At 40.1% G+C, this 20,894-nt stretch overlaps 1 protein-coding gene across 5 annotated transcripts in view; it reads right to left on the bottom strand.

Annotated features, from left to right (window-relative positions):
* Window positions 1-1,973: 1,973 nt before the first annotated feature.
* The window catches only part of phldb2b (pleckstrin homology-like domain, family B, member 2b), a 44,195-nt gene continuing 25,274 nt past the window's right edge, over window positions 1,974-20,894 (bottom strand). For 3 of the 5 annotated variants that reach the window (XM_078280117.1, XM_078280120.1, XM_078280121.1), the window contains 16 exons: window positions 18,400-18,777; window positions 17,164-17,325; window positions 16,746-16,883; window positions 15,456-15,584; window positions 13,734-13,889; window positions 13,494-13,604; window positions 13,275-13,349; window positions 11,974-12,120; window positions 10,635-10,778; window positions 10,297-10,396; window positions 8,499-8,649; window positions 6,334-6,424; window positions 5,916-6,062; window positions 5,206-5,425; window positions 4,885-4,970; window positions 1,974-4,230 (listed from right to left, as the gene is read on the bottom strand). In XM_078280117.1, coding sequence (XP_078136243.1) covers window positions 4,090-4,230; window positions 4,885-4,970; window positions 5,206-5,425; window positions 5,916-6,062; window positions 6,334-6,424; window positions 8,499-8,649; window positions 10,297-10,396; window positions 10,635-10,778; window positions 11,974-12,120; window positions 13,275-13,349; window positions 13,494-13,604; window positions 13,734-13,889; window positions 15,456-15,584; window positions 16,746-16,883; window positions 17,164-17,325; window positions 18,400-18,777 — 2,376 coding nt within the window. In that variant the 3' untranslated portion in view covers window positions 1,974-4,089. The remainder of the gene's footprint in view (window positions 4,231-4,884; window positions 4,971-5,205; window positions 5,426-5,915; window positions 6,063-6,333; window positions 6,425-8,498; window positions 8,650-10,296; window positions 10,397-10,634; window positions 10,779-11,973; window positions 12,121-13,274; window positions 13,350-13,493; window positions 13,605-13,733; window positions 13,890-15,455; window positions 15,585-16,745; window positions 16,884-17,163; window positions 17,326-18,399; window positions 18,778-20,894) is intronic. The other 2 variants (XM_078280119.1, XM_078280118.1) reach the window with 2 other exon arrangements.

Here is a 20,894-nt window from a genome sequence, read left to right as displayed (position 1 = left end):
TTACGGTTCAGGGTCGAAACAGCCAATGAACGTTGGACACCGTCTGACGACATCAACTCCTCCCAGGCAAGGCTACATTCACTGAGGTTCAATGAAGGGGAAGCATCCTTTTAGATGTAATTACTCATATAATTTCATTATTGTTTAGTTTTTTTCAGTCATGTTATAATAAACAAATGGAAAACTGAAGTAATATTTGAGGTGAAACAGAAAATTATAGGCAACATTAAAGATTCATGTGTTAGACTGACCTACCCACCACATAATCAGAAGGCTACTGTTGCTCAACCGATAGCAGGCCCAACATGAAAACTAATACACGTTTAGTTATTTTTTTTCCTAATTAAGTTTTAAGGACAAAATATCAACTTATCCATTTTTTTTTTTGGGACAAAACATTTGGAAATTGTGGATAACCTTGTTTGTTAGCTTTCAGAAAAGCATACTGTCAGGCTATGTTTATTTTTGAAGATCTGCGTCTTTAGGTGGGGTGTGCTGCAAATAAGGGTCAACTTTGAGGGCCCCTGTCTCCTGAATGGTTGGTAATTGTGGTTAATCAAACCCAGTTCTTACACTCTACTTTAGATTGAAACAAATTGTTCAAATCAAAAGTGGTGAGGTCAGAAAGTGATTGATTTCTGACAGAATGCCCCATGAGCCAACTTTCTTTTGAGGTAAATGTCAATTCAAGTCTACTGGGAAGGTCATTGAGAAGGACCCACCCAAGTGAGCAACACAACTACCTTTTTCTTCCAACAAAATCCCTGATGACATCCCAGAACCTCAAAGTGCACACACTGCTATGTTTTATCGTTCTTACATACTGTTAACATGAAAGTGTGGTGAAAGTGTTGGATGAGAGTTGGGGCATAAGGGAATTGAGATTGGTTTGGTGTCTAAATCTCAAAATGTAAGCACACTGGAAATAACATCACATAGGCCTCCATTAAAGTTAATTTGTCCCTTTAATTGATTTCAGTTTGGTAAAGATACTGCCAAACTGTGATTTGATTTGTAATCTCACAGCACGTACACAACCAGACAAGACAGAATAGGACATATGACAATATAATGTCAGTGTCCCACTTGGTCTAAAAAACCCCCAATATTAACTTTTTTAACTATGATGTGATGAGTGTGGCATGATCTGTGTTCAAGACATTTCTCTCACTTCAATCATTTTTAGTAAAGACCCTAACGTTTCCAAATTACCAAATAGACATAATGTTAGCATTAAGTCCTATTTTAAAAGGCTAGTCAAGGCCGTCAGCAACAAGACTTCTAGTCTGAAGATGGCATCCATATGAATCACCTCTCTTCGTTCAGACCACCCAAGAGTATACTTAGGAACCACGAGGTATAAATAGGGCTCGCTGACATATCAAGTTAACTTTAGGGTAGCCTGTATGGCTTTCCCTACTGCTTTCAACTGCAGACTCGGACAACATATGTCTGTGCAACTTGCAGTGAGAGAAGTTGCAACAAACAACAGTAGCTTGCTAATCAGGTTACCTCCCAAACCTACAATGACATCCACATCGCGCTTCAAAGCAGAAGTCTCCTTTAATGGTATAGGTACTTTGACAGGAGGGTTGTTATAGTTTTATTTGTTGGTTAATGTGGACAATAAGTGGCCCGCTTGCTCACAAAACGTTCAATTGCGTTGTGTTTTATTTACTTAAAACGCAAAGCATGATGTGTCAGTCCGGCTCAATATTCTATTTCTATGGCCCAATCTAGGGAGGAATGCGCCTAAAACGTATTTGAATAGTGTGATTTTTTTCATTCACTTGATTGTAACATTCCTCCTCATCCCTGCGTTACATAGTAGCAATGTGCAGTTACATCTGAGGTGGCTGTCTTACAGTACTGGCTACTGCCACACAGCGGTGCTCCATCTCCATGTTACTCACCCTGCAATCGTTTCCTTTTTTGACTTATTTTGGGAGGTAGTGTTCCGTCACAGAAACTAATTATAAAAAGGTAAAATATAGTTTTTATTATTCATATTGAAATACAAAAATTAAGATACATGCATTGGTAATGGCATAAATACAGTAGATCAACATAAAAAAAATTATATATATTAAAAAAAAAAAACTGGAAAATCATCACTGTAACAGCTCCTTTCGTTGGTGGGAAACAACCATGTGTCATGTACAAACAGATATTATTTTCATCTTATTGTACTGAGCAAAAAGAAGTAAAAGCAAAGAAACCACATATACATTATACCACATACACGTGTACTTTGGTCAATAAACAAAAAGCAATGCCAAGAGGCAGGATGATAAATGCACTGATCAGTGGACTGGATCATTCAGATGTAGTATGAAATATGATATACAATATAAAAGTAGCTTTAGTGATCAATGTGGAATAGTAAGTTTAACAAAAACATTGAATTAGTGGTAAAAAAAAAAAAAGCAATACAATGAAAGCTAGTTGACCAAAGCAGCACAATAATCAGTCAGTTCTGATGACTAAAAGCCTCTTGAGTGAGTGCGTTTAGTGTACCATAGATTCCTTCTGCCCGACATCTTAGAAGATTTAATCCTACAAAGGCTCTTTCTCATGAAACCACTCAGGACCATGTGTCCACATAAGTGTGTTTTCTCGCCATAGGCAGTTGGACATTGTTTATAGATACATGTGGCTCTTACAAATATAGATAATATGCATGTCAAAAAACTGTCACACAATGTATGATAAAAAGGCACAAAGAGGAGTTTTGAGTTGATAATATATCATAACTGTTCGCACTAGTTTTAAACTAACTACAACAAAATGTACAAATATCACAATTGTGGGCCTTATAGGTCATTATTCCTCATGCTTATTTAACAAAAAATAACAAGCCTGACACTGTTTGAACAGGGCTTCATTTCTGAGCCTATGGTGACATTATTGTAAACCCAGCACAGTAATACTATATATATATATTTTTTTTAAATGACTCATGATCACCGGGTTGAGTGCATAATTACACCCCAATTGAAAGCTTTTATGTGAACGTGTGGCTTGGATTATTAGTGTCATTCACCATGTCAGAATAGCACCATGGAGCTACATTACAAGCTTGCAGTAAATAGAAGTGTACATAGAGTATGCACACAAAACAGGCACTTCTTAGCACATGATCACATGATGCATGCATGCACATCCATTCACACAGTTAAGACCTCAGAATGCCCCAGTAATGATACATAAAATTAAAATCAAGATGAAAAAATGTTGAAAATTAAAAATACATTTGGTCAACTAATTTTACTTGCCAAAATGTATTCTGTAAAAAGTGATTAAAACACACTTGAAACGGTCTAAAAATGAATACACTCATCGCAAAAATTGGCTACAAGTTCTTCCATGACATTAAAACTGTTTAGGCGTTGTGTGGCACTCAGCATTTCTAAACACAACTACTGTTATGTATTCCTAGTTGATGTTAATAATAACATGTTGATAATGGCATAATATAGAGCTCAAACTGGTTCTCTCCACATCAATTCTTCCAATAGTATCTAAAATAAAATCCTTTGTAAAAAGCTTCTTATGGCTAGAAAGGAGCTGCTGAGTCCCAGTCTGCTCGTCTCTGAAGAAAATGGGTTGTAATCAGACTATTTTTACAGTGTATGGTTCTAAAAGCTCAAATCAAATATATTTGTAACATGCATGTCCTTTACAGTTTAGCAAAACCTTGAGGTACACCTGAACTCACTCCTAGGCACAGTGGTGCACCATAGCACATTTCAGTTCTCCTGAACGTCATTACGTCTCTGGGATTGAACCCGATTGCCTAACAATTTTCAAATTATTATCTGGTATTTGTCTACAATTTCACATGAATGCTCAACATAAGACTGTAAACCCTCCCCATCTTGCAAATGAGGCGAATAAACCGTTACAAAATTACCTTGAGAAACTCATGGCTGCTGTCTCTACACAACAGAAACTGTGTTCATTTTTCAGCATAGGTGACAATAACATCCATCCGGACACGTACAAATCCAAGGATAAAAAAAAGGAATGGAAAACGTAGTCCTTAAAGCCACAAAGAGTCGTAGCCCGTTGGCGTATCCCGCTCCTTCACTACACCATGAACTGCGTATAGCCCTCAGCGCCCGTGACAATCACATCCATCCAGATCCTCATGGCCTCAGGAGAGGGAGCAACCATGTAGTAGACTCTGTCATGAGTCTTTACACTGAAGGTCAGCGAGGGGTTTGGGCTCTGGAGGAGAGAAAGGAAAGGGGAAGGATGAAACGACAACAAGAGGGAGGAAAAACGAGAAAGGCAAGAGAGATGATGTGTGGTGAGTGGGAGACAGAGAGAAGTAAACTTTACTTTTCAAGACAGAATGTAATTTGCATGCATCGCTTTTGTAGCAACCTACACACACACACACACACACACACACACACACACACACACACACACACACACACACACACACACACACACACACACACACACACACACACACACACACACACACACACACACACACACACACACACGAGGCCATTCACTTCCTGAGCCCCAAAGAGTCACCAATGCAGAAGAAAAGCTGCCAGCGGAACAGTTACTAGTTGCTTCATGCTGCTACACCCTTGTTAATACAATTCCCCTTCTACTGTCTTCAGCTCAGTGTAGCAGAGACACTGTCTTTCACATGCTATGTAAAGCTGCTTCCCTCAGATAATATGCTGAGGTCCTTTGGGACTATCCAGAGACTCCAGGCAGACAAGATGTGCTTGTCTGATAAAAGAAAGTGATGTGTACAAGTGTAGAGACAGAGAGAAGTAAACTTTACTTTTCAAGACAGAATGTAATTTGCATGCATCGCTTTTGTAGCAACCTACACACGCACGCACGCACACGTACCTTATGTGCATTCTTTAAGTGATCATAATACACTTCTTCAATGGCTTGGAAGTAGATGACTCCTTTCAGCTTGGCTTCATGCTTGTCTGCAGAAGACATAACAGTTACTATGACATATAAATATAAACAAAATGTATAAATACAAAGTTTGCAAATGTACCGGAGCGAGTTTCATTTATATTTCAAATGCATGTAAAACATAGGAAACCCATAATATGAAATGTATTTAAATATATCTGTGAAGTACTATGTGTATGCTGTGTACACACGTCTGTGTATTTGCGTCTTCATGTGGCAGTTTTTGTGCATCTGTTGCCCTACCTGAATAGTAGGAGAGTGTGCGTCGGTTGCGGTCAAAGACGAACCAGCGTTTCTTCCAGGTTTTGATTTTGCCTCCCATTTTAATCAAGTAGCCCCGGCAGGTCTTTTCAGAGATGGATAAGTGGAAGCACGTGTCTGGGCTGTGGCCCGCCGACTCAATGTGAGCCCGCAAGTCAAAATCGTCCTTTCTCACCGGCAGGTACCGTGTTAGCGGCCGAGACTGGAGAGAAAAGAGTGAATGGGTTCATTGAAAAAGGGGGGGGGGGCATTGGTTCAAGTAATAAAAAAAAGCAACGGCGTATTTATAATTTCTTTTGTGTTTATATAATTCATACAAATCATGCAGATGTGTATGTTAGCTAGATTAGAGTATAAGATTCTTTCTTCTGCTGCCAAGAGTTGATGGTCCAGGCAGCAAGAGAACAGATGATGATGGATGAAGCTTATACTAACAACTGTCAGCACAGACATGATTGAAACCATACATGTGTATGCATGAAACGTACAAAAAGTTAGCTACAGAATCAAGATGGAAGGCTTTGTTGAAAAAGTAAAAAAAAAAAGAAAAAAAGTTAGTTCCCTAAAAGGTGACATCAACCTTCAGAAAGAATAGTCACATATTGAGAAACACTAAATGAATATTTTCGATTGGAACACAAATGGTTCACGCTCCCGTGTTTCTCGGGGAAAGTCGTGTTTTTCTTCCCTACCTGTGCCCTCTGTTTCTCCCGCAGTTTCACCTCCCGGTCGATGAGTTTCTGGCGTCTGCTCGTCTCCTCCTGTAGCCTTTTCTCCAGGTCCTCCCTTCTTTTTCTCTCCTCATCCAGCGCCTGATTTCGCACTTCCATCTCTTGCTCCTAAGGAATAATTGAAATTGTTACAAAGGTTTAAAACACACCCATAGAAATTGGGAAACGCATGCCAATCTTGCCATTTCTGAAGAATTTTAACAGTTCAAAGTACAGTAGTGTCCCTGTGTCTTTAAGTTCAGAGATTTATCCCAAAGGCAAATAAAGGGACAACATTCATGCTTTTATATTTTTGGCCGGTCCCTACCAATAACAAACTATAAAACAGTGAAAACAAAAAGATGAAATCATTGGGATTAGGATTTTATGACGTACTGACCTTGTGTTCGAGGAGGCGGCTCTTCTCTGCCTGGGCTTCTCTCAGCAGACGCTCCATCTCCTCTAGCTTGGCCATATTTGAAGTACTGGCACTGTAGCACACAAACACATTCAACACACATCAGGAAAAGAAAAGAAAAAAGAAGCAGAAACAACTTTTTTTTCTGCACAGTAAACTACTTGGCGCATAGTCATGGGAAAACAAACATCTCAGTGTCTGTGCCACATTCGTGGATGTAAAGGTTACAGACACTGTGGCGGAGTATATTGTCTTAATTAACGACATAGCATAATCCAACTTTGAGAAACAAGCCCCTTATGTTAAACCTTCATGTAATATTGCAAGTGTTCAGAGAGAACACATGGCTTAAAGCGTTCTGTTTAGCATTCCAACTAAAAGGCTACACTCCTGAGAATACTCCGGATTATTCACTGTTTATGCATATGTGTGTGCGTTGTCTCTCTGCTGTGTCTTTGGTTTAGAAACATCTCTCTCTCTCTCTCTCTCTCTCTCTCACATTAGTCTCAGTCTAAACAAATCAGGGAGGGGGGAGAGGGAGAGAGAGGGAGAGAGAGAGAATTAGGGTACCTCAAGAAATCGAAAATTTAAAAAAAAAGCATCAGGAGGGAGGGTAAGAAAAAAGAAAAACAAGAGCAAGCGGAGAAAGAAAAGCGCTTTCCCGCTCTCTGTATTCTTTGTTGAGTTACTGGTTTCATATGAAATCACTACATCTCTCTCTATTTTATGCTATAATTTTAACTGAATACCACCAGTTTACATACTAGTGAATTTTGGATGTGAATACTACCTTAAGTCTGTTGATTATTTGCAGGAAGTTAGCATGTTCATTATTAATCTTTTTAAAAACTACTTAGGCAATGATGATTGATGATGCCATATTTTAGTCTTGTACATGTATTTAGACTCAAACTTATCTTACATCACACATCCTGTTTCACTGTCATTACTCACATAAACATTTACCAACCAAGCTCCAACCTCACTGTAACATCAATCCTCTCCCCTCTTCCTCCCATCCTCTTGATATTCTCTTACCTCAATCGATGAGAGGGAATCACACTCATAGTCATTGTAGACCAGCCCAGTTCAAATCTATGTATTCAAGTATTCAGATTACTTGAGAATAAGTTTATTTCTCTTGCTCGAACCCTTATATCTCCAGAAAACAGGACACATCACTGACAGGATGACAAACATTCCAGGTCTATCATGAAATTTTTTTCCAAGCACTGATCCAGGTTCCAACACACACGTCTTCCAATCCAATATAAGCTGGGACAACACAATCCAACTGGAACCATACTGAGGATCACAGAGGCAGCATGTTCCAGGAAAACTGGAAAATCTGCAAATGGTTTGGCACTGTGCAAAATCTATCTGCAGAAACAAGACCATACCATTCAGAGAAACAAGAGGAGGGCTGACAAATGCAAGCACTGAAAAAAAGGAGAGAAGGAAAGCAAGCACACATGGTTTTAGTCCAGACGGGGGGGTGGACCCCTAAATGTACCTCCACATTCGTACTGGTTTGCTCAGCTCATCTGAACCTGAGGGGGGGGGGGGGAACACACACACACACACACACACACACACTCATGTTTTCCGTCTTCCGTAACTTGACCCTCAGAACACTAATCAAGAAAGAGTCCCCCCCTTAACTCATATAACACACACAGTTCTACACATCTTGTTCTCCAAGGAGGGACCATGAAAGGCGGGAAACCTCCACACACTTTTTGAATTAACTCACTTTCTACTCTCTTTGTTGCCCCCTCACCCCCTTCGTACAGTCAATGCTTCATATTATGAACACAAAGGGACATTTTTGTGTTTTGGATTTTTCAATTTTTGGTCTGTCTCTTGTCATATAATTAACTTTTCAACCTTTCTGTAATTCACTTGGGTCTTGGTCTGTCAGATTTTCCAAATCATTTCTAAGGCATTGGGGAGAGTATTGTTCATGAGCAAATTATATGTTACACATAAAAAAAATATTCAAGCCCAACTTATTTTACACTTAAGTCAGAAATACACACCACTGACAGGCTTCAATATTTTGTTTTTTTTCTGTTCCTATTATTAATATCCACAGACATAAACGCGTGTGCATACACAAACGACACATGCCGTACCATGACACTTACCTGGAGACATTATCAGGTGAGCAAGCAGAGATGCTGGTTTCAATGGAGTCGGTACTATCCACACTCATTGTGTCAAAGGCCTGGTTGTCACGGTACCCGAAGGCATCGAGGTAGACGTTGGTTTGGGAAGCTGCTCGGGAGCCGGGCTGACCTGGAGAAACACACACACACACACACACACACACACACACACACACACACAGAAAGAGAAAGAGAAATAAACATTAGTGAATCATGTTAGTTATTCTTCTTATGCATGTGAGCCCTTGGGTTGTACCTGTCTCTGTCACTCCATCTGGGACAACAGTTGGCCCAGATTGCTTCAAGTTTGGATCACAATTCCCCGCCACTATGAAGCGCTCTTATACGTTCAGTAAAAAATAAAACCACACCTTAGTGGTGTAACTACTCTTGTTAAAATGTGTCCAAATAGTAGGACTCACAAACAAACGTACTGCAAAACGAGCACATGCAGTACAGCAGAGACCAAAAAGTAGTTTAAGCAGTCCAACGATGTCTGGAAAGAGAGTGAGATGTCCTCAGAACTAGAAGGAGGGTGAAAATACTGGAAAGAGGGACTAATTCAGCCTCTGGGTACAGGAAGAAACACAAAAAAACCTGATACCATCTGCCCCATGCAGCAGACCCACCCATCTGATGAGCCAGATCAAGGGACCAAAGGGACTGAGGGACCAGATATACGTACCAGTGTCCGGGAAAAACAGCAGTACTATTCCAACACAACAAGGCACACAACATTTCTTCATTCATTTCTAAAAGTGCAGCAATGAAAGAGTTATCTATGAAAGATCAAAATTGATTAATGCATGTGGTTAGTCTACACATCATTATTTATGTTTTCATTCAAAATAGTAAGACCATATACACGTTAAACTTTACATGGGAAAAAAGCACAGGGTCCTTGAGGTATTTCCTTTATCTTTCAGCAGCTAAATCTGTGTTCAAAACCAAATGTCAGCACACACCCAAACAGAGGGCAAAGGGATTACACTCTGTGGTAAGTCAACAGCACATTATCGTAATGATGGCAAATGGCTGGTTAACGTTTGTGGCAGGAAGTTGACTTAGAAGAAATCTACTTCTATGTGTCTTTTTTTTCTTTTCTTTTTTTTTTTTGTAACAACCCGTCACAACCCTCACATAACAATTTTTAAAGTTGTTCATACTCAAACCAGCACCTCTGCTTTACTCACTCACACACACAAACACAGTACTCTACACACCACTTGATGGAGCAGCTCTCCTCCCCTTACATTCCTGCACTATCTCCGCTGACAGATAAACAAATGAGAAACGTTGTGATCCAACAAAACACAATGAGGTGCACAACCACACACACAATCCATAACAAGGATAGAGGTTACCATATTAGGTGTATTTTCATGTGACAATCCAGAGATGAGTGTATTTGTTTGCGCAAGTGAAGAAGACATGAATAAGAGAGAAAACTGACAGATAAAGATACAGTAGTCTTTGTAAGTAAAGTTACATGTATTCCCATGTATTTGTGTACCTACATGTACTCTCTTTAACAGTATATACTGTATGGTTTCTAAGTTTAACTTTATTATGAGGATTCCCATTAGCTGACACCTAGACAACCAGCTTGTCTTCCTGGGGTCTAAAGCAACATTAAATCAGACAATATTAAATCAGACAATATTAAAACAGACAATATTAAAACATTGCATGACACATACGGGAAAAGAAAAGAAACATAACAAACTCTAACAAGTATTAAAAAAAAAATAAAGTAATTGTGTTTGTGCACGTGTACCTTTATGCAGACGTCGAGATTCAGTTTCCTTGTTAGATAAGGAGAACATTCTTGGGAGAATGCTGCCACAACTTGTGCTCTGTACCAGGGGATGATGGGACTATGAATGACCAAGAAGAGACCAAACCTTTTACTTACATGTGTCAGTATTATAAAAAAAAAGAAAAAAAGAAAAGAAAAATCAGGCTTGCATCTTTTGAAATGACAGAATATGTATAATACACAATACAATTGAATGCCAATCTTGAGAAAATAAGCTACAGATAGACCAAGAAAAAGGAGAACATAAATGAATTTGTACTGATTTGTGTCATTTATGCATCTACATGAAGGCGTACCTTGGTAGGGAAGCTGCGCCCCAGTGTTGCACACGTGAACTGGGGGGTCATGATGGGTGTGGTTTTCTTCCTGGGTAATGTGTCACTTAGATGGAAGCCACCTTCTCTCTCAGACCTTTTCCTCTCTTCCAGCAAACGGAAATGCTGATCAAACACAACAGGGGGGAGGGGATATACACGATTAACTGATTATCAATTATTCATCATTGGCATTCATCTGGATCAAATTAATGATCATAATGATCCAATTTCATTTTAGGTTGTCTTACATTTGAGGAAAACGTGTGGGATTTAAAATGTACTTTTCCTTACATATATCAAAAAAGACACTGGCAAAAAAAACAATGCATACTGCAATTCTGTAATCCATATTGATTCATTTCATGAATAAATACTAATTTATTCATGAATACTAATTTATTCATATATACTGATTTATTCATATATAAATAAAGACTGAATAAGTATTAATGTATTCATATGAGTATGAGATGGGCTAGGGGGAGGATCAACATAAGTAACATTAGTAATAGTAACAGAATTTACATTAACAATTATTCATTACTTATTAGGGGTGCACGACTCAGAAAATGTCACGATTCGATTTGATATAGATTTTTAGGCTCAAGATTCGATTCAAAAATCGATTTTCGATTGAAAAAAACGATTCACAGTACGTCAATGTAGTTACTTTCCCCATGTGATTGCAGTAGACATACAATAAAAAAAAGAAATAAAAAAGAAAATATAATTTCTTTTATTAAAAAATATAAATTGATTTTTGGAATTCCATGAATCGATTTTGAATCGGTAGAGCTCAAATGGATTTTTTTGCACACCCCTATTACTTGTTATAATCACCATCAAACAATCAAAGAAATAGCGTAAAAATACACATCTGGTTTCTACATTGAGTTTTCACACAAAAACAAAACTCAAACACAAAGTTGCTGATAGACACACGCAAACAGACGCGCGCATTACCTGCCTGCATCGGTGGTGGTGTTTTTTGACAGGGAGGGGAGGTGGGGGAGAGTCAGGGAGGGGAGAGGGGTCTCGATATGACACCATGTTCTCTGGCCAATGGACAGAGGGTGTTTTGGGGAGGGGTCGGGGATATAGATGGGAGGAGGAAGAGGAGGGACAGTCGGCAGGTGAGGAAGAATGACAGAGCTTTGAAAAGAAGAAAGCAACATTGTCAGAAAACTGAAATAGTGAAAAAAAGGAGGAGGGAAATTAGGGGAAAATAACAACACTCTCATGCACGCGCGCACACTCTGCATCATCTACGGCTGTGTACTTAAGTACATACACAAGCCCTTAACACCGCTACACACACCTCGTCCTCCGGTGGTTTGGGGGTGTCTTCGCCACAGAAGGGGTTTGCCTCGGACTCAGGAGAGATATTGGCCAGAGTGGGGGCGGGCTTAGGGTCTCCCCCAAGCTGTGAGTAAAGCTCATTGATTTCACTGACTGTGACATAGCCCTGGAAAGTGTCATGTGGACAAAGGGGGGAGAGAGAAGGCGTGAGGCATAGCATAAAGTGAGTCAGCCATATTAATGACAAACTTTAGAATTAGTTGTTAGAGTGATGCAGAACTTGGTGGTGATTGTACCAGTTTCAAAGCAAAAATAAGTATTAATAAGTAAGTTACTTAGACACTGTACTGTTAGCATTCATTGAGTGGAGTACATAAGACAATAGACAGTGTGACAAGGTTACCTCAGTATTAATACATGTGAGTAAAAGCTGTGCACAGAATCAATGAAATAAGTTTTACATTCCTGCAAACGTCTTCCCTTCCTGCGTTGCAGGGATGGGCAGTTAGGTCAGCGTAACGCTTATCAGTTCAATTTTCTAAGCACAAACGGACATTTGGAAAAACAGAAAAATGGGTTCAAATATCCAATTTTTCATTTTTTTCCACCTTGACAAATTAAAAAAATTGGATCTTTAAACAGTTTTTCCAATTTTCTCTTTTTATTCAGAAGATCCGAAATTTAGAAAATTACAAAATTGCGTCTGGGCTCCAATTATTCAATACTGCAATGGTGTTCTCTCCCTCACTCCGCCTAGCTACGCCCCGCCCCCCCCACTCAAAACCATCAGTTGCAAGCACCTATGACCCCAAAGTCTATCCGTTTTTTGTTGTTGTCCATATGCAGTTAATGACCTGCATATTCCGCAAAGTAGAGGGAGAGAATACCAATGCAGTATTGAATAATTGGAGCTCAGACCCAATTTTGTAATTTTCTCAATTTCTGATCCTCCGAAAGGGTAAAAAAAGAAGCAACCAGGAAGAAGAAACAAAAGACGGGAAGGAAGGATAAGATGGATTTAAACAAAGAGGAAAACAGAAAGGGATGTATTAGTAAAACATGACAAAAGTACCTCTGCATTCTTGAGAGAAATAGAGGAAAGGAAGGATGAGAGGGCGCACAAGTTGACTGGAGGAGGAGAAATTGTGGCAGCGGTGGTGTCACACCAATGATGGCTAAAAGACTGACACACATCAGCCAGAGAGGCTGTGTCCTAGCAGAGAAGGAAACCCAGAAGATTTAAAATGATGAGAGTCTTAAAGAGTTCAAAGCGGAGGACAGTCTTCATTTTCCTGTGCGACAGCTGTCAATCAAACCTACCTCTCTTAGAGTGAAATCTCGGCCACCAGTGAGGTCAGCATATTTCCTTTCCAGCATGGTGAGGTTTTCTTTCTCCTAATAGACAGAAAAAGCACAAAGGAAATGAAAAACAATGTTAAAAACAAAACGAACGTCTTGTTGGTGCGTTTTTCTTTTCATTCATACACAGAAGCAAGGATGGCCACATGCATAGGCATGCAAACATGGATATCCTCGTACCCTTTGCAGCATTGCTTCGAGGGTGCTCCTCTCCTTCACGAAGCTCTCCTTCTCTCGCTGAGCCTGCTGGGTAATCTGTGCTGCCTGCTTCTTTAGAGTTAACAGTCGCTCCTGATGGAAAAGCAAAACAAGCTTGTTTAAACGTGGATTTTCAATCAAAATATAACATTGCGATATTGTACTGTATACATTTTTTCCACAGTGTGACTCATTCAGAACACGCAAACAGACGGCTGTTACCTTGCGAGTGACAGTGCTCCGCTGGTAGTCTGCGATCTCCCGGAGAAGCTGTTGCGTATGGGTCTCCTTCTCCTCGTCTTGCCTGCTCTCTCTCTCCAGTTGCTGGAACTCCAGGTCCTCAAAACGCTTCGACTCTGCATCGAGCACCTCACAGTCCTGACACAGAAACACACACACACACACACACACACACACACACACACAATGCTCAGTTAAACAGGAGAGACAAAGAAGTGCATATTAACAGGACAAACCTCAAAACCTCACTAGACAATACCGTTATAGCACATACACCTGATAAAACCAAAAACTTCAGTATACAAGACCAAAGGACTTGTACTCACACACGCATACACAGGGGAGGTATGGCAGTTAAATGCATGGCAATACATGGATTTAATAAAATGATTATTAAAAGATTTGCAGTGTAGCATATTGTGAACACTTGACTGATTGATGTTTTATGGATCAATTTATATTACAATTAACAATTAGTATACATTATTCATCTGATCAAGTGTACATGAACAACCACACACATAAAAAACCTAAAACCTTTGATCTAATTTGAAAATTGCCTATTTAAAGGTTTTAGTGATGAGAATTTTTCCCAGTATGGGTGACATCCATAGACTGTATAGAACAGGTGACATCACATTCATCGTATTAATTATAAAAACGCTGTGAGATGAAACTTCTTTGAGACAAACAGAAATATGCAAGCAATTATGTATCAGAAAGAACGTTCTCATCCCACAATACACTGACACAGACAAACCAGACAAAGAGCCCTGATCTGTTATCTGTCATGCAGAGTATTACACCAAAGCATAACAAGTGTCTGAGTAAACATGCAACATGTTACATACCGTAAGCATTCCCCCAAAATGCAAACCATTTAAAAGTGTTGTCTCTTCAAGAAATCCTTTAAACAACAGGTTATGTGGGAGGAAACCGGAGCACCCGGAGAAAACCCATGCAGGTTAGGTTGAGAGGTGACTCTAAAATTGGCGGTACGTGTGAATGTGAGTGTGAATGGTTGTCTGTCTTTATGTGTCAGCCCTGTGATTGACGGGCAACCTCTCCAGGGTGTACCCCGCTTCTCACCCAATGTCAGCCCTCTAAAGCAGAAGCAGGTATAGCTAATGGATGGATATTGTAGTGTCTCAAACACAAAGGGTGAAGCCTTTGACCATACGCCCAAATGTCAGTGTTTTCTACAATAGCCAAACAGATCTTAAAGCCAAACTCTTGCGATTCTTCATACTTGTACAGGCTCAACCCTTCTGGTGAAATAAAGAGATGTGTAGACATAGAAACCTAAAGAGTTAGACATTGAGAAGGGAGAACATTAACCAGGTAAAGATCATATGTGGCTGTGGGGTGATGAGCAAGTTAGCTCAGGAAAGGAAATGTGTGCAAATTCACATGCAAGTTCAAGTATGCGAGCATCACATGTCTCTTTCTAGAGTCTGTTTATGTAAACACCTGTCCACATAAATTGTATGTTTTGAGTGTCATATATGCATTATGTGCACATACATCTTTGTTCTGGGACTATCAGTGTACGCATGCACAGTTGTTGCATTTCCCATATATGTTTGAGTTCTATGCTCGTCTACGTGTTGTGATTTCTCTGCGTGAATCATATCTACATATCGTCTTGTGCATGCGATTGTGAGGTATGAAGGAGTGTGCGTGTGTGTGTGTGTGTGTACTGACCCTGGCCAGCTGCTCCTGCAGGGGCTCCTTGGTTGCCTCAGGGCAGCTGTCCAGCTGGGAGCGCTGCTCACACACAATCTGAGCCAACCTCTCTACTCTGCCCTTTTCTGCCTGTAGCAACTCGCACGCCTGGCATACACACATGTACATGACACACAGACGCACATACACGCATGTACACATTTGTTTTTGTGTACATACAAACAAGGAAACAAGAGACACACATGCACACGCACACACACATGACAGAGAGAGGATGGCAGCGTTAGTGGGACTGGGGAGCCACAGTTAGTCACTACGGCGACCAGGTGAGCAAGATTAGCCTAGGAGGGAGGGAGGGGAGGGAAGGCTGAAGAAATAAATCTACAAAAGGGATGGAGAACTGGTAAGGTGTTGAGTAGAAATGAAGGTAGTATGAATAGTGTCATGAGTTCTTTCTCCTGCCTTTTTCCCTGTGTTTGTTTGAATGGAAATGACTGAGGGAATAGATGAGATGGAATGGCTGAGTAGATTAATGGTCCCTATAAATAACAACATATACACACAACCGAAATCTGTACAAGCACTCAACTTCACCTGCTCTTCAACTCAAAGCATGTGCACACAAACACACACAGACCCACAACTAATTCAGTCTGTTTATCCAATTACACTCCCCACCCTGTCAAAGATACCATATATTGGTATAAATGTAGACACACACACACACACACACACACACACACACACACACACACACACACACACACACACACACACACACACACACACACACACACACACACACACACACACACACACACACACACACACACACACACACACAGTGCTCCCACAGGAGTGTGTGTAAGATAGGATCACTTGGTGACCGCTATACCCTGGGCAGTATTAGCAAATATATATTTGGACCAGACACAGCATGAGAAGGATTAACACCTACCAGTTAGTCACTTGACCCCTAAATGTATAAGAGCCTCAGAGTAGCACATGCATTTTCAACACCACATGTACACATACACTTTAGGAAGGTAAATGCATGTTGGTTGGTTAAAACCCATGTTTATTGTACAAAACTTAAGATTTATTTCCATTAATTACAGAATGTGTCCCCCCGCGTGATACTAATATCACTTACCAGCCCTTCAGCAAAAAAATACAAACAATTTGCAGAAGATGCATCTTAAAACACCTTAGTCTGTGGATTAATGCTCTCTGCTCTTGGTCTCCATGTCAGCCATTAAGTATCCATCCATCTCAATGTTTTACAATAAAGCGTAGCCTGTTAAATACCTTTTCTTTTTCCTGCTGGGACTTGGTCTCTAGGTCAGCCAACTTGTTGTGAAGTGCTTCCAGAGCATCTTTTTCCTGCTGGAGAGCAGCTACTTCTGACTCCTGCTCAGCCTCCACCAGAGCTCGCTCTAGCTCCACCTTGGAGACATACACACCAGTAAGTAAGCCATTTGTAGGGATTGTATCCTTACTTTAAATTGACTTTGTATCCTTATTAAAACCAGTAGGTAACACATGAAAATGTGTGAACAAAATGCTTTACTGATTTGAAAAGAAGTAGAATCCTTCACATCTTTTTAAAAAATAGGACTCCTAGACTTAAAATTAAACTATGAATTGTTAATATGGACATTATTGCTTCTGCGTTTGTCTGCCAAAAATGCCATCGTCCCTCATCCCTCACTTCACTTCACTTTACCTCTTGGGCAGATTCCTCCATTTGGTTGTCCAGCTCTTTGATCTTTTGCTCCAGCTCCTCCATGTTGTTCAGCACCTGGATCCTCTCCTCTTCAACATGCCTCACTTCCTGCTCTGAAGGCCTCGCTTCCTGTCCGCGGCGACGGGCTGCATCATCTAGAGCCTGGTAACATCATAATCAACAGATTGAACCATTGTTGAGATGTCGTTCAAACTTTACCAAAGCCAATATTGGGGTTTAATGGTAATTAGTTGTAATAATAATCACTGACTCCACCAATTATGTGGGGACATGAAGTGAAAATACGTGTACCAACAGTATTTGTAATTTTACCGTAGTTTTATGAACAGTTAGTCACTGCGGCGACTGCAGGACAAACAAATCGTATAGTATTGCTAAACATTATTTACATTCAAAGTACTAAACAGTACACAGTTATACTGTGGTGAAGCAGTACTTCCTTTGGGCAATGAAAATTTCTGTTCTTTTGCAGCAAACAAATGTGGGCAGACACACGCACACATACACCCACACACACCAGCTGTCAATTCTAAATTGTAACACTTATCCAGCTCTAATCTAATAAATAGGCTGTAAATATCTCCCATCTCTCTGCATGAAGGACGTGTATGTCGATACTTTCCAAGTATTAAGAGGAGTGATCCTTGTCACTCTCGTGTTTTCCAGAAAGAACAGGGAGCATAAACACTTCCCCCATCATCATCCTCATTAATCTTTTAAGAAGCTGACTAAAGTCAAAGGTGCTGCTTTAGCAGTATTGTACTCATTTCATGCAGGAGATGTGTATGATGTGGGGTGTACATTTAACATGCATTTGACCCAACCAAAAGAGGATAATCTTGTCGTCAATGTTCAGAGACTCCAGTCTGCAACTGTAGATCCATATGCATTACTGCTTAACCACAGAATGACTATATAAATACCAGTAAATCAAAGCTTTCTCTGTCTTATTCACCAACTTGTCTGAAAGGCTCATTGTTGAAGGTAGTTGAAAATGCTCCGCTCTACAAGTCCCTTTACAGTCTCAATACATTAACAGGACTCTGTGTACATGTATGTTTTATACATCTCTGTGCATTAAAAAGGGGTAAAGTGAATGAAAATATAAACCTGTCTGTGGCTGAGTAAAGTCAGGTAGCAGTCCCTTGTTCAAACAGCTAAACATGTGATATTAGTAACAGTGTTTTTAAATGTGTACAAATAAATCTCTTGTACCTCATTGGTCCTCTGTGTGCGTGGAGAAGGTGAGGGGGCGAAGCTTCGCAGACTGACAGCGGGTGATTCTGACCTGTTCTGACCGCTGCTGCGCCTCCGTCGTGCCTGTAGATCATCATCATAGTAACCATTCTCTGATCCAGGGGAGAGCATGTGTCCATTCCCGGTCATTCCATTAACAGCTGAAGAGTCCGAAAAGACTGAAGGTGTGTCATCATCGTCGTCGTCGTCGTTCAACTGAAGCTTCTGAAGCTCCTGGTTGATCTTATGGAGATCCACCGCAGCTGAAGTGGGACCTGTAGCTGTGCCGCCTCCATCTTTCTCAGACCGGCCCAGCTCCGAACACAGAGACAAGATGGTCTCTAGCCGCTGTCGCTCCTGAAATGAGCACACACACGTAGACAAACGTGGATGCGTTACAGTATGTGCAAATGTAGCTGTGTCAACTCATTATTAATGTTCTTTATGACGTTGTCTAGGATAGGCTATTTGAAAAGGTGTAGTTATAAGGGATTCTGCCTGAATTTATGTTGTATTGGTTATTTCTGTTAGCAGGCTGTGATAATGTTACTTCAAAGAAGTAAACCTTTGTGGTAGATACCTTGAAAAGTTAAAATAAAAGTCACTACTATTTAAGTTTAAACTCAGTCAGTCCACTGTCTATAGAGTGTTGAGGGTGCTGCACAAATACAGTATAACCCTATGTTATTAATTAACAGACATTTTTATAAAGCCCTGGTGGTGCTGGATGAGCGCACTGAATAAATTACAATGCTACAAGGTGAGATATATCAAACAGAGCAGTCATGCACAGTTCTGTTCCATATTAGTGAGAAAGAGTCCCAACAGCTCGGCTGATATTATTTCTTTCCATCATAAAATCAAGTTTCCAATGCTCAAGTTACCTGGGGAAGCATCGCAGAAGTGAATTCCTCTAGTTAAAATGTCCTCGATTAATCCCAAATATACCATCCTCTTTTGTTTATAATTTACTCTAGTTTAGTATATCATTTGTATCGTCTAGAAAGAATATTTCCTCTCCCTGGAGCAAGAGTTTCTGCCTGAACACAGATATATAGAGAGCTATGGAGGCTGCAGAGTCAAAATACCCCCTCATAAGCTTGGCAGCAGCTTCTCTGGAGGGAGACGTATGTGTAAGTGATATTAGAGATGGAAAGAGGGAGGTAAGAAAAAAAAGAACATAGGACAGAGGTGTGTGAGTGTGAGAGAGAGCGAGAGCGAGGGAGAGTAAGCTAATGAAAAGGTGGACAGCTGTCAACTATGGTCAGAAGTCTGTACGAGAACAGGCCATGACTCCAAACGCAGGAATGTGCCTGTGTGTACTGCCACTAAATAAACAAGACACTTTCCAGGGAAATGTACTGTACTCTAGGAAGCAATCTGAACCATGTGAAGTTTGGACTATGAAAGTCTTGAGACTTGAGACATGAGTCATATGCCTGATTAGAAAGCCAGAAGAAAGACATCCTATTTAGAAAAAGCATTATAGCACTACACATACACTAATCTTTTTTTAATTTAAGATAATCTTTTGTATATATGTGTGTGAATGCATATAAATAAACGTGCACACCCCTTTTATAGTGAGTAATGTGAACCAGGAGCTGAGGCAAAGCAAGACTGTGTCAGTTTGTCACCTTGTTCTATTCTAATGGACAAAAGCCTCTGTGGAGCCCTTATAGTAATCAGCTGTCAACTAGAGACAGACAGAGAGAGAGACTTGTTCATATGGACTGATGGAATATGATAACCAAAACATAAACAAACCTTACCAAATGCATCTAAGCTGTATATCCTAAATGACAATAGGTAGCCCAATTTTGTTGCACCTTATAGGGTAACTCTCGCCAAAATGCAACCTAGGGTGTTTTTGTGAATGTACCCGAGTCAAACTTTAGTTTAAAAGCATAATTAGAATGGAAGCGCCACTTTTAAGATTTACAACAACCCGGAAACAACTGCTAAAGTTAAGTCGTTCAAAACCTTTTTTTAGTAAACTCTGTACACACAAACAATGTTCTCAATGCTCGAGTTCATGTGTAGAGCCCCTGGTGATACTTTGAGCAAAGTTTCATGTTGTGTTGCGCCTGCTTAGTGTTTTAAAAATGTTGATTTTGATGCTATCATAGAAGTGCCCCTAGGACTCCCATTCAAAAGACCAAAAAAACGAAGATACGGTAAATCTTAAAAGTGGCGCTTCCGTCCTAATTATGCTTTTAAACTAAAGTTTGACTCGGGTACATTCACAAAAAGAGAGAGAGTTACTTTTTAACATCCCAAATAGCTTTTTATGCACACAACCTAATAACATCTCAGCAAAGAAAGAATGCAATTTTCCTGTCCTGCCACTAGAGGGAAGACAAGGTTAAGACAATGATATTCTGAGCTTGAGCCTTTAACTTGGAGACACTTTCTTGTGGCTTTCTTACAATACACAGCGCACATTGATTATTTAGAGCTATTTTTTCAAAACA

The sequence above is a fragment of the Sander vitreus genome, chromosome 22 (genome assembly GCF_031162955.1).
Source record: "Sander vitreus isolate 19-12246 chromosome 22, sanVit1, whole genome shotgun sequence".
Classification (NCBI taxonomy): domain Eukaryota; kingdom Metazoa; phylum Chordata; class Actinopteri; order Perciformes; family Percidae; genus Sander; species Sander vitreus.
The sequence above is the reverse complement of the archived record's forward strand: the minus strand, read 5'-3'. Positions and strand labels throughout refer to the sequence as shown.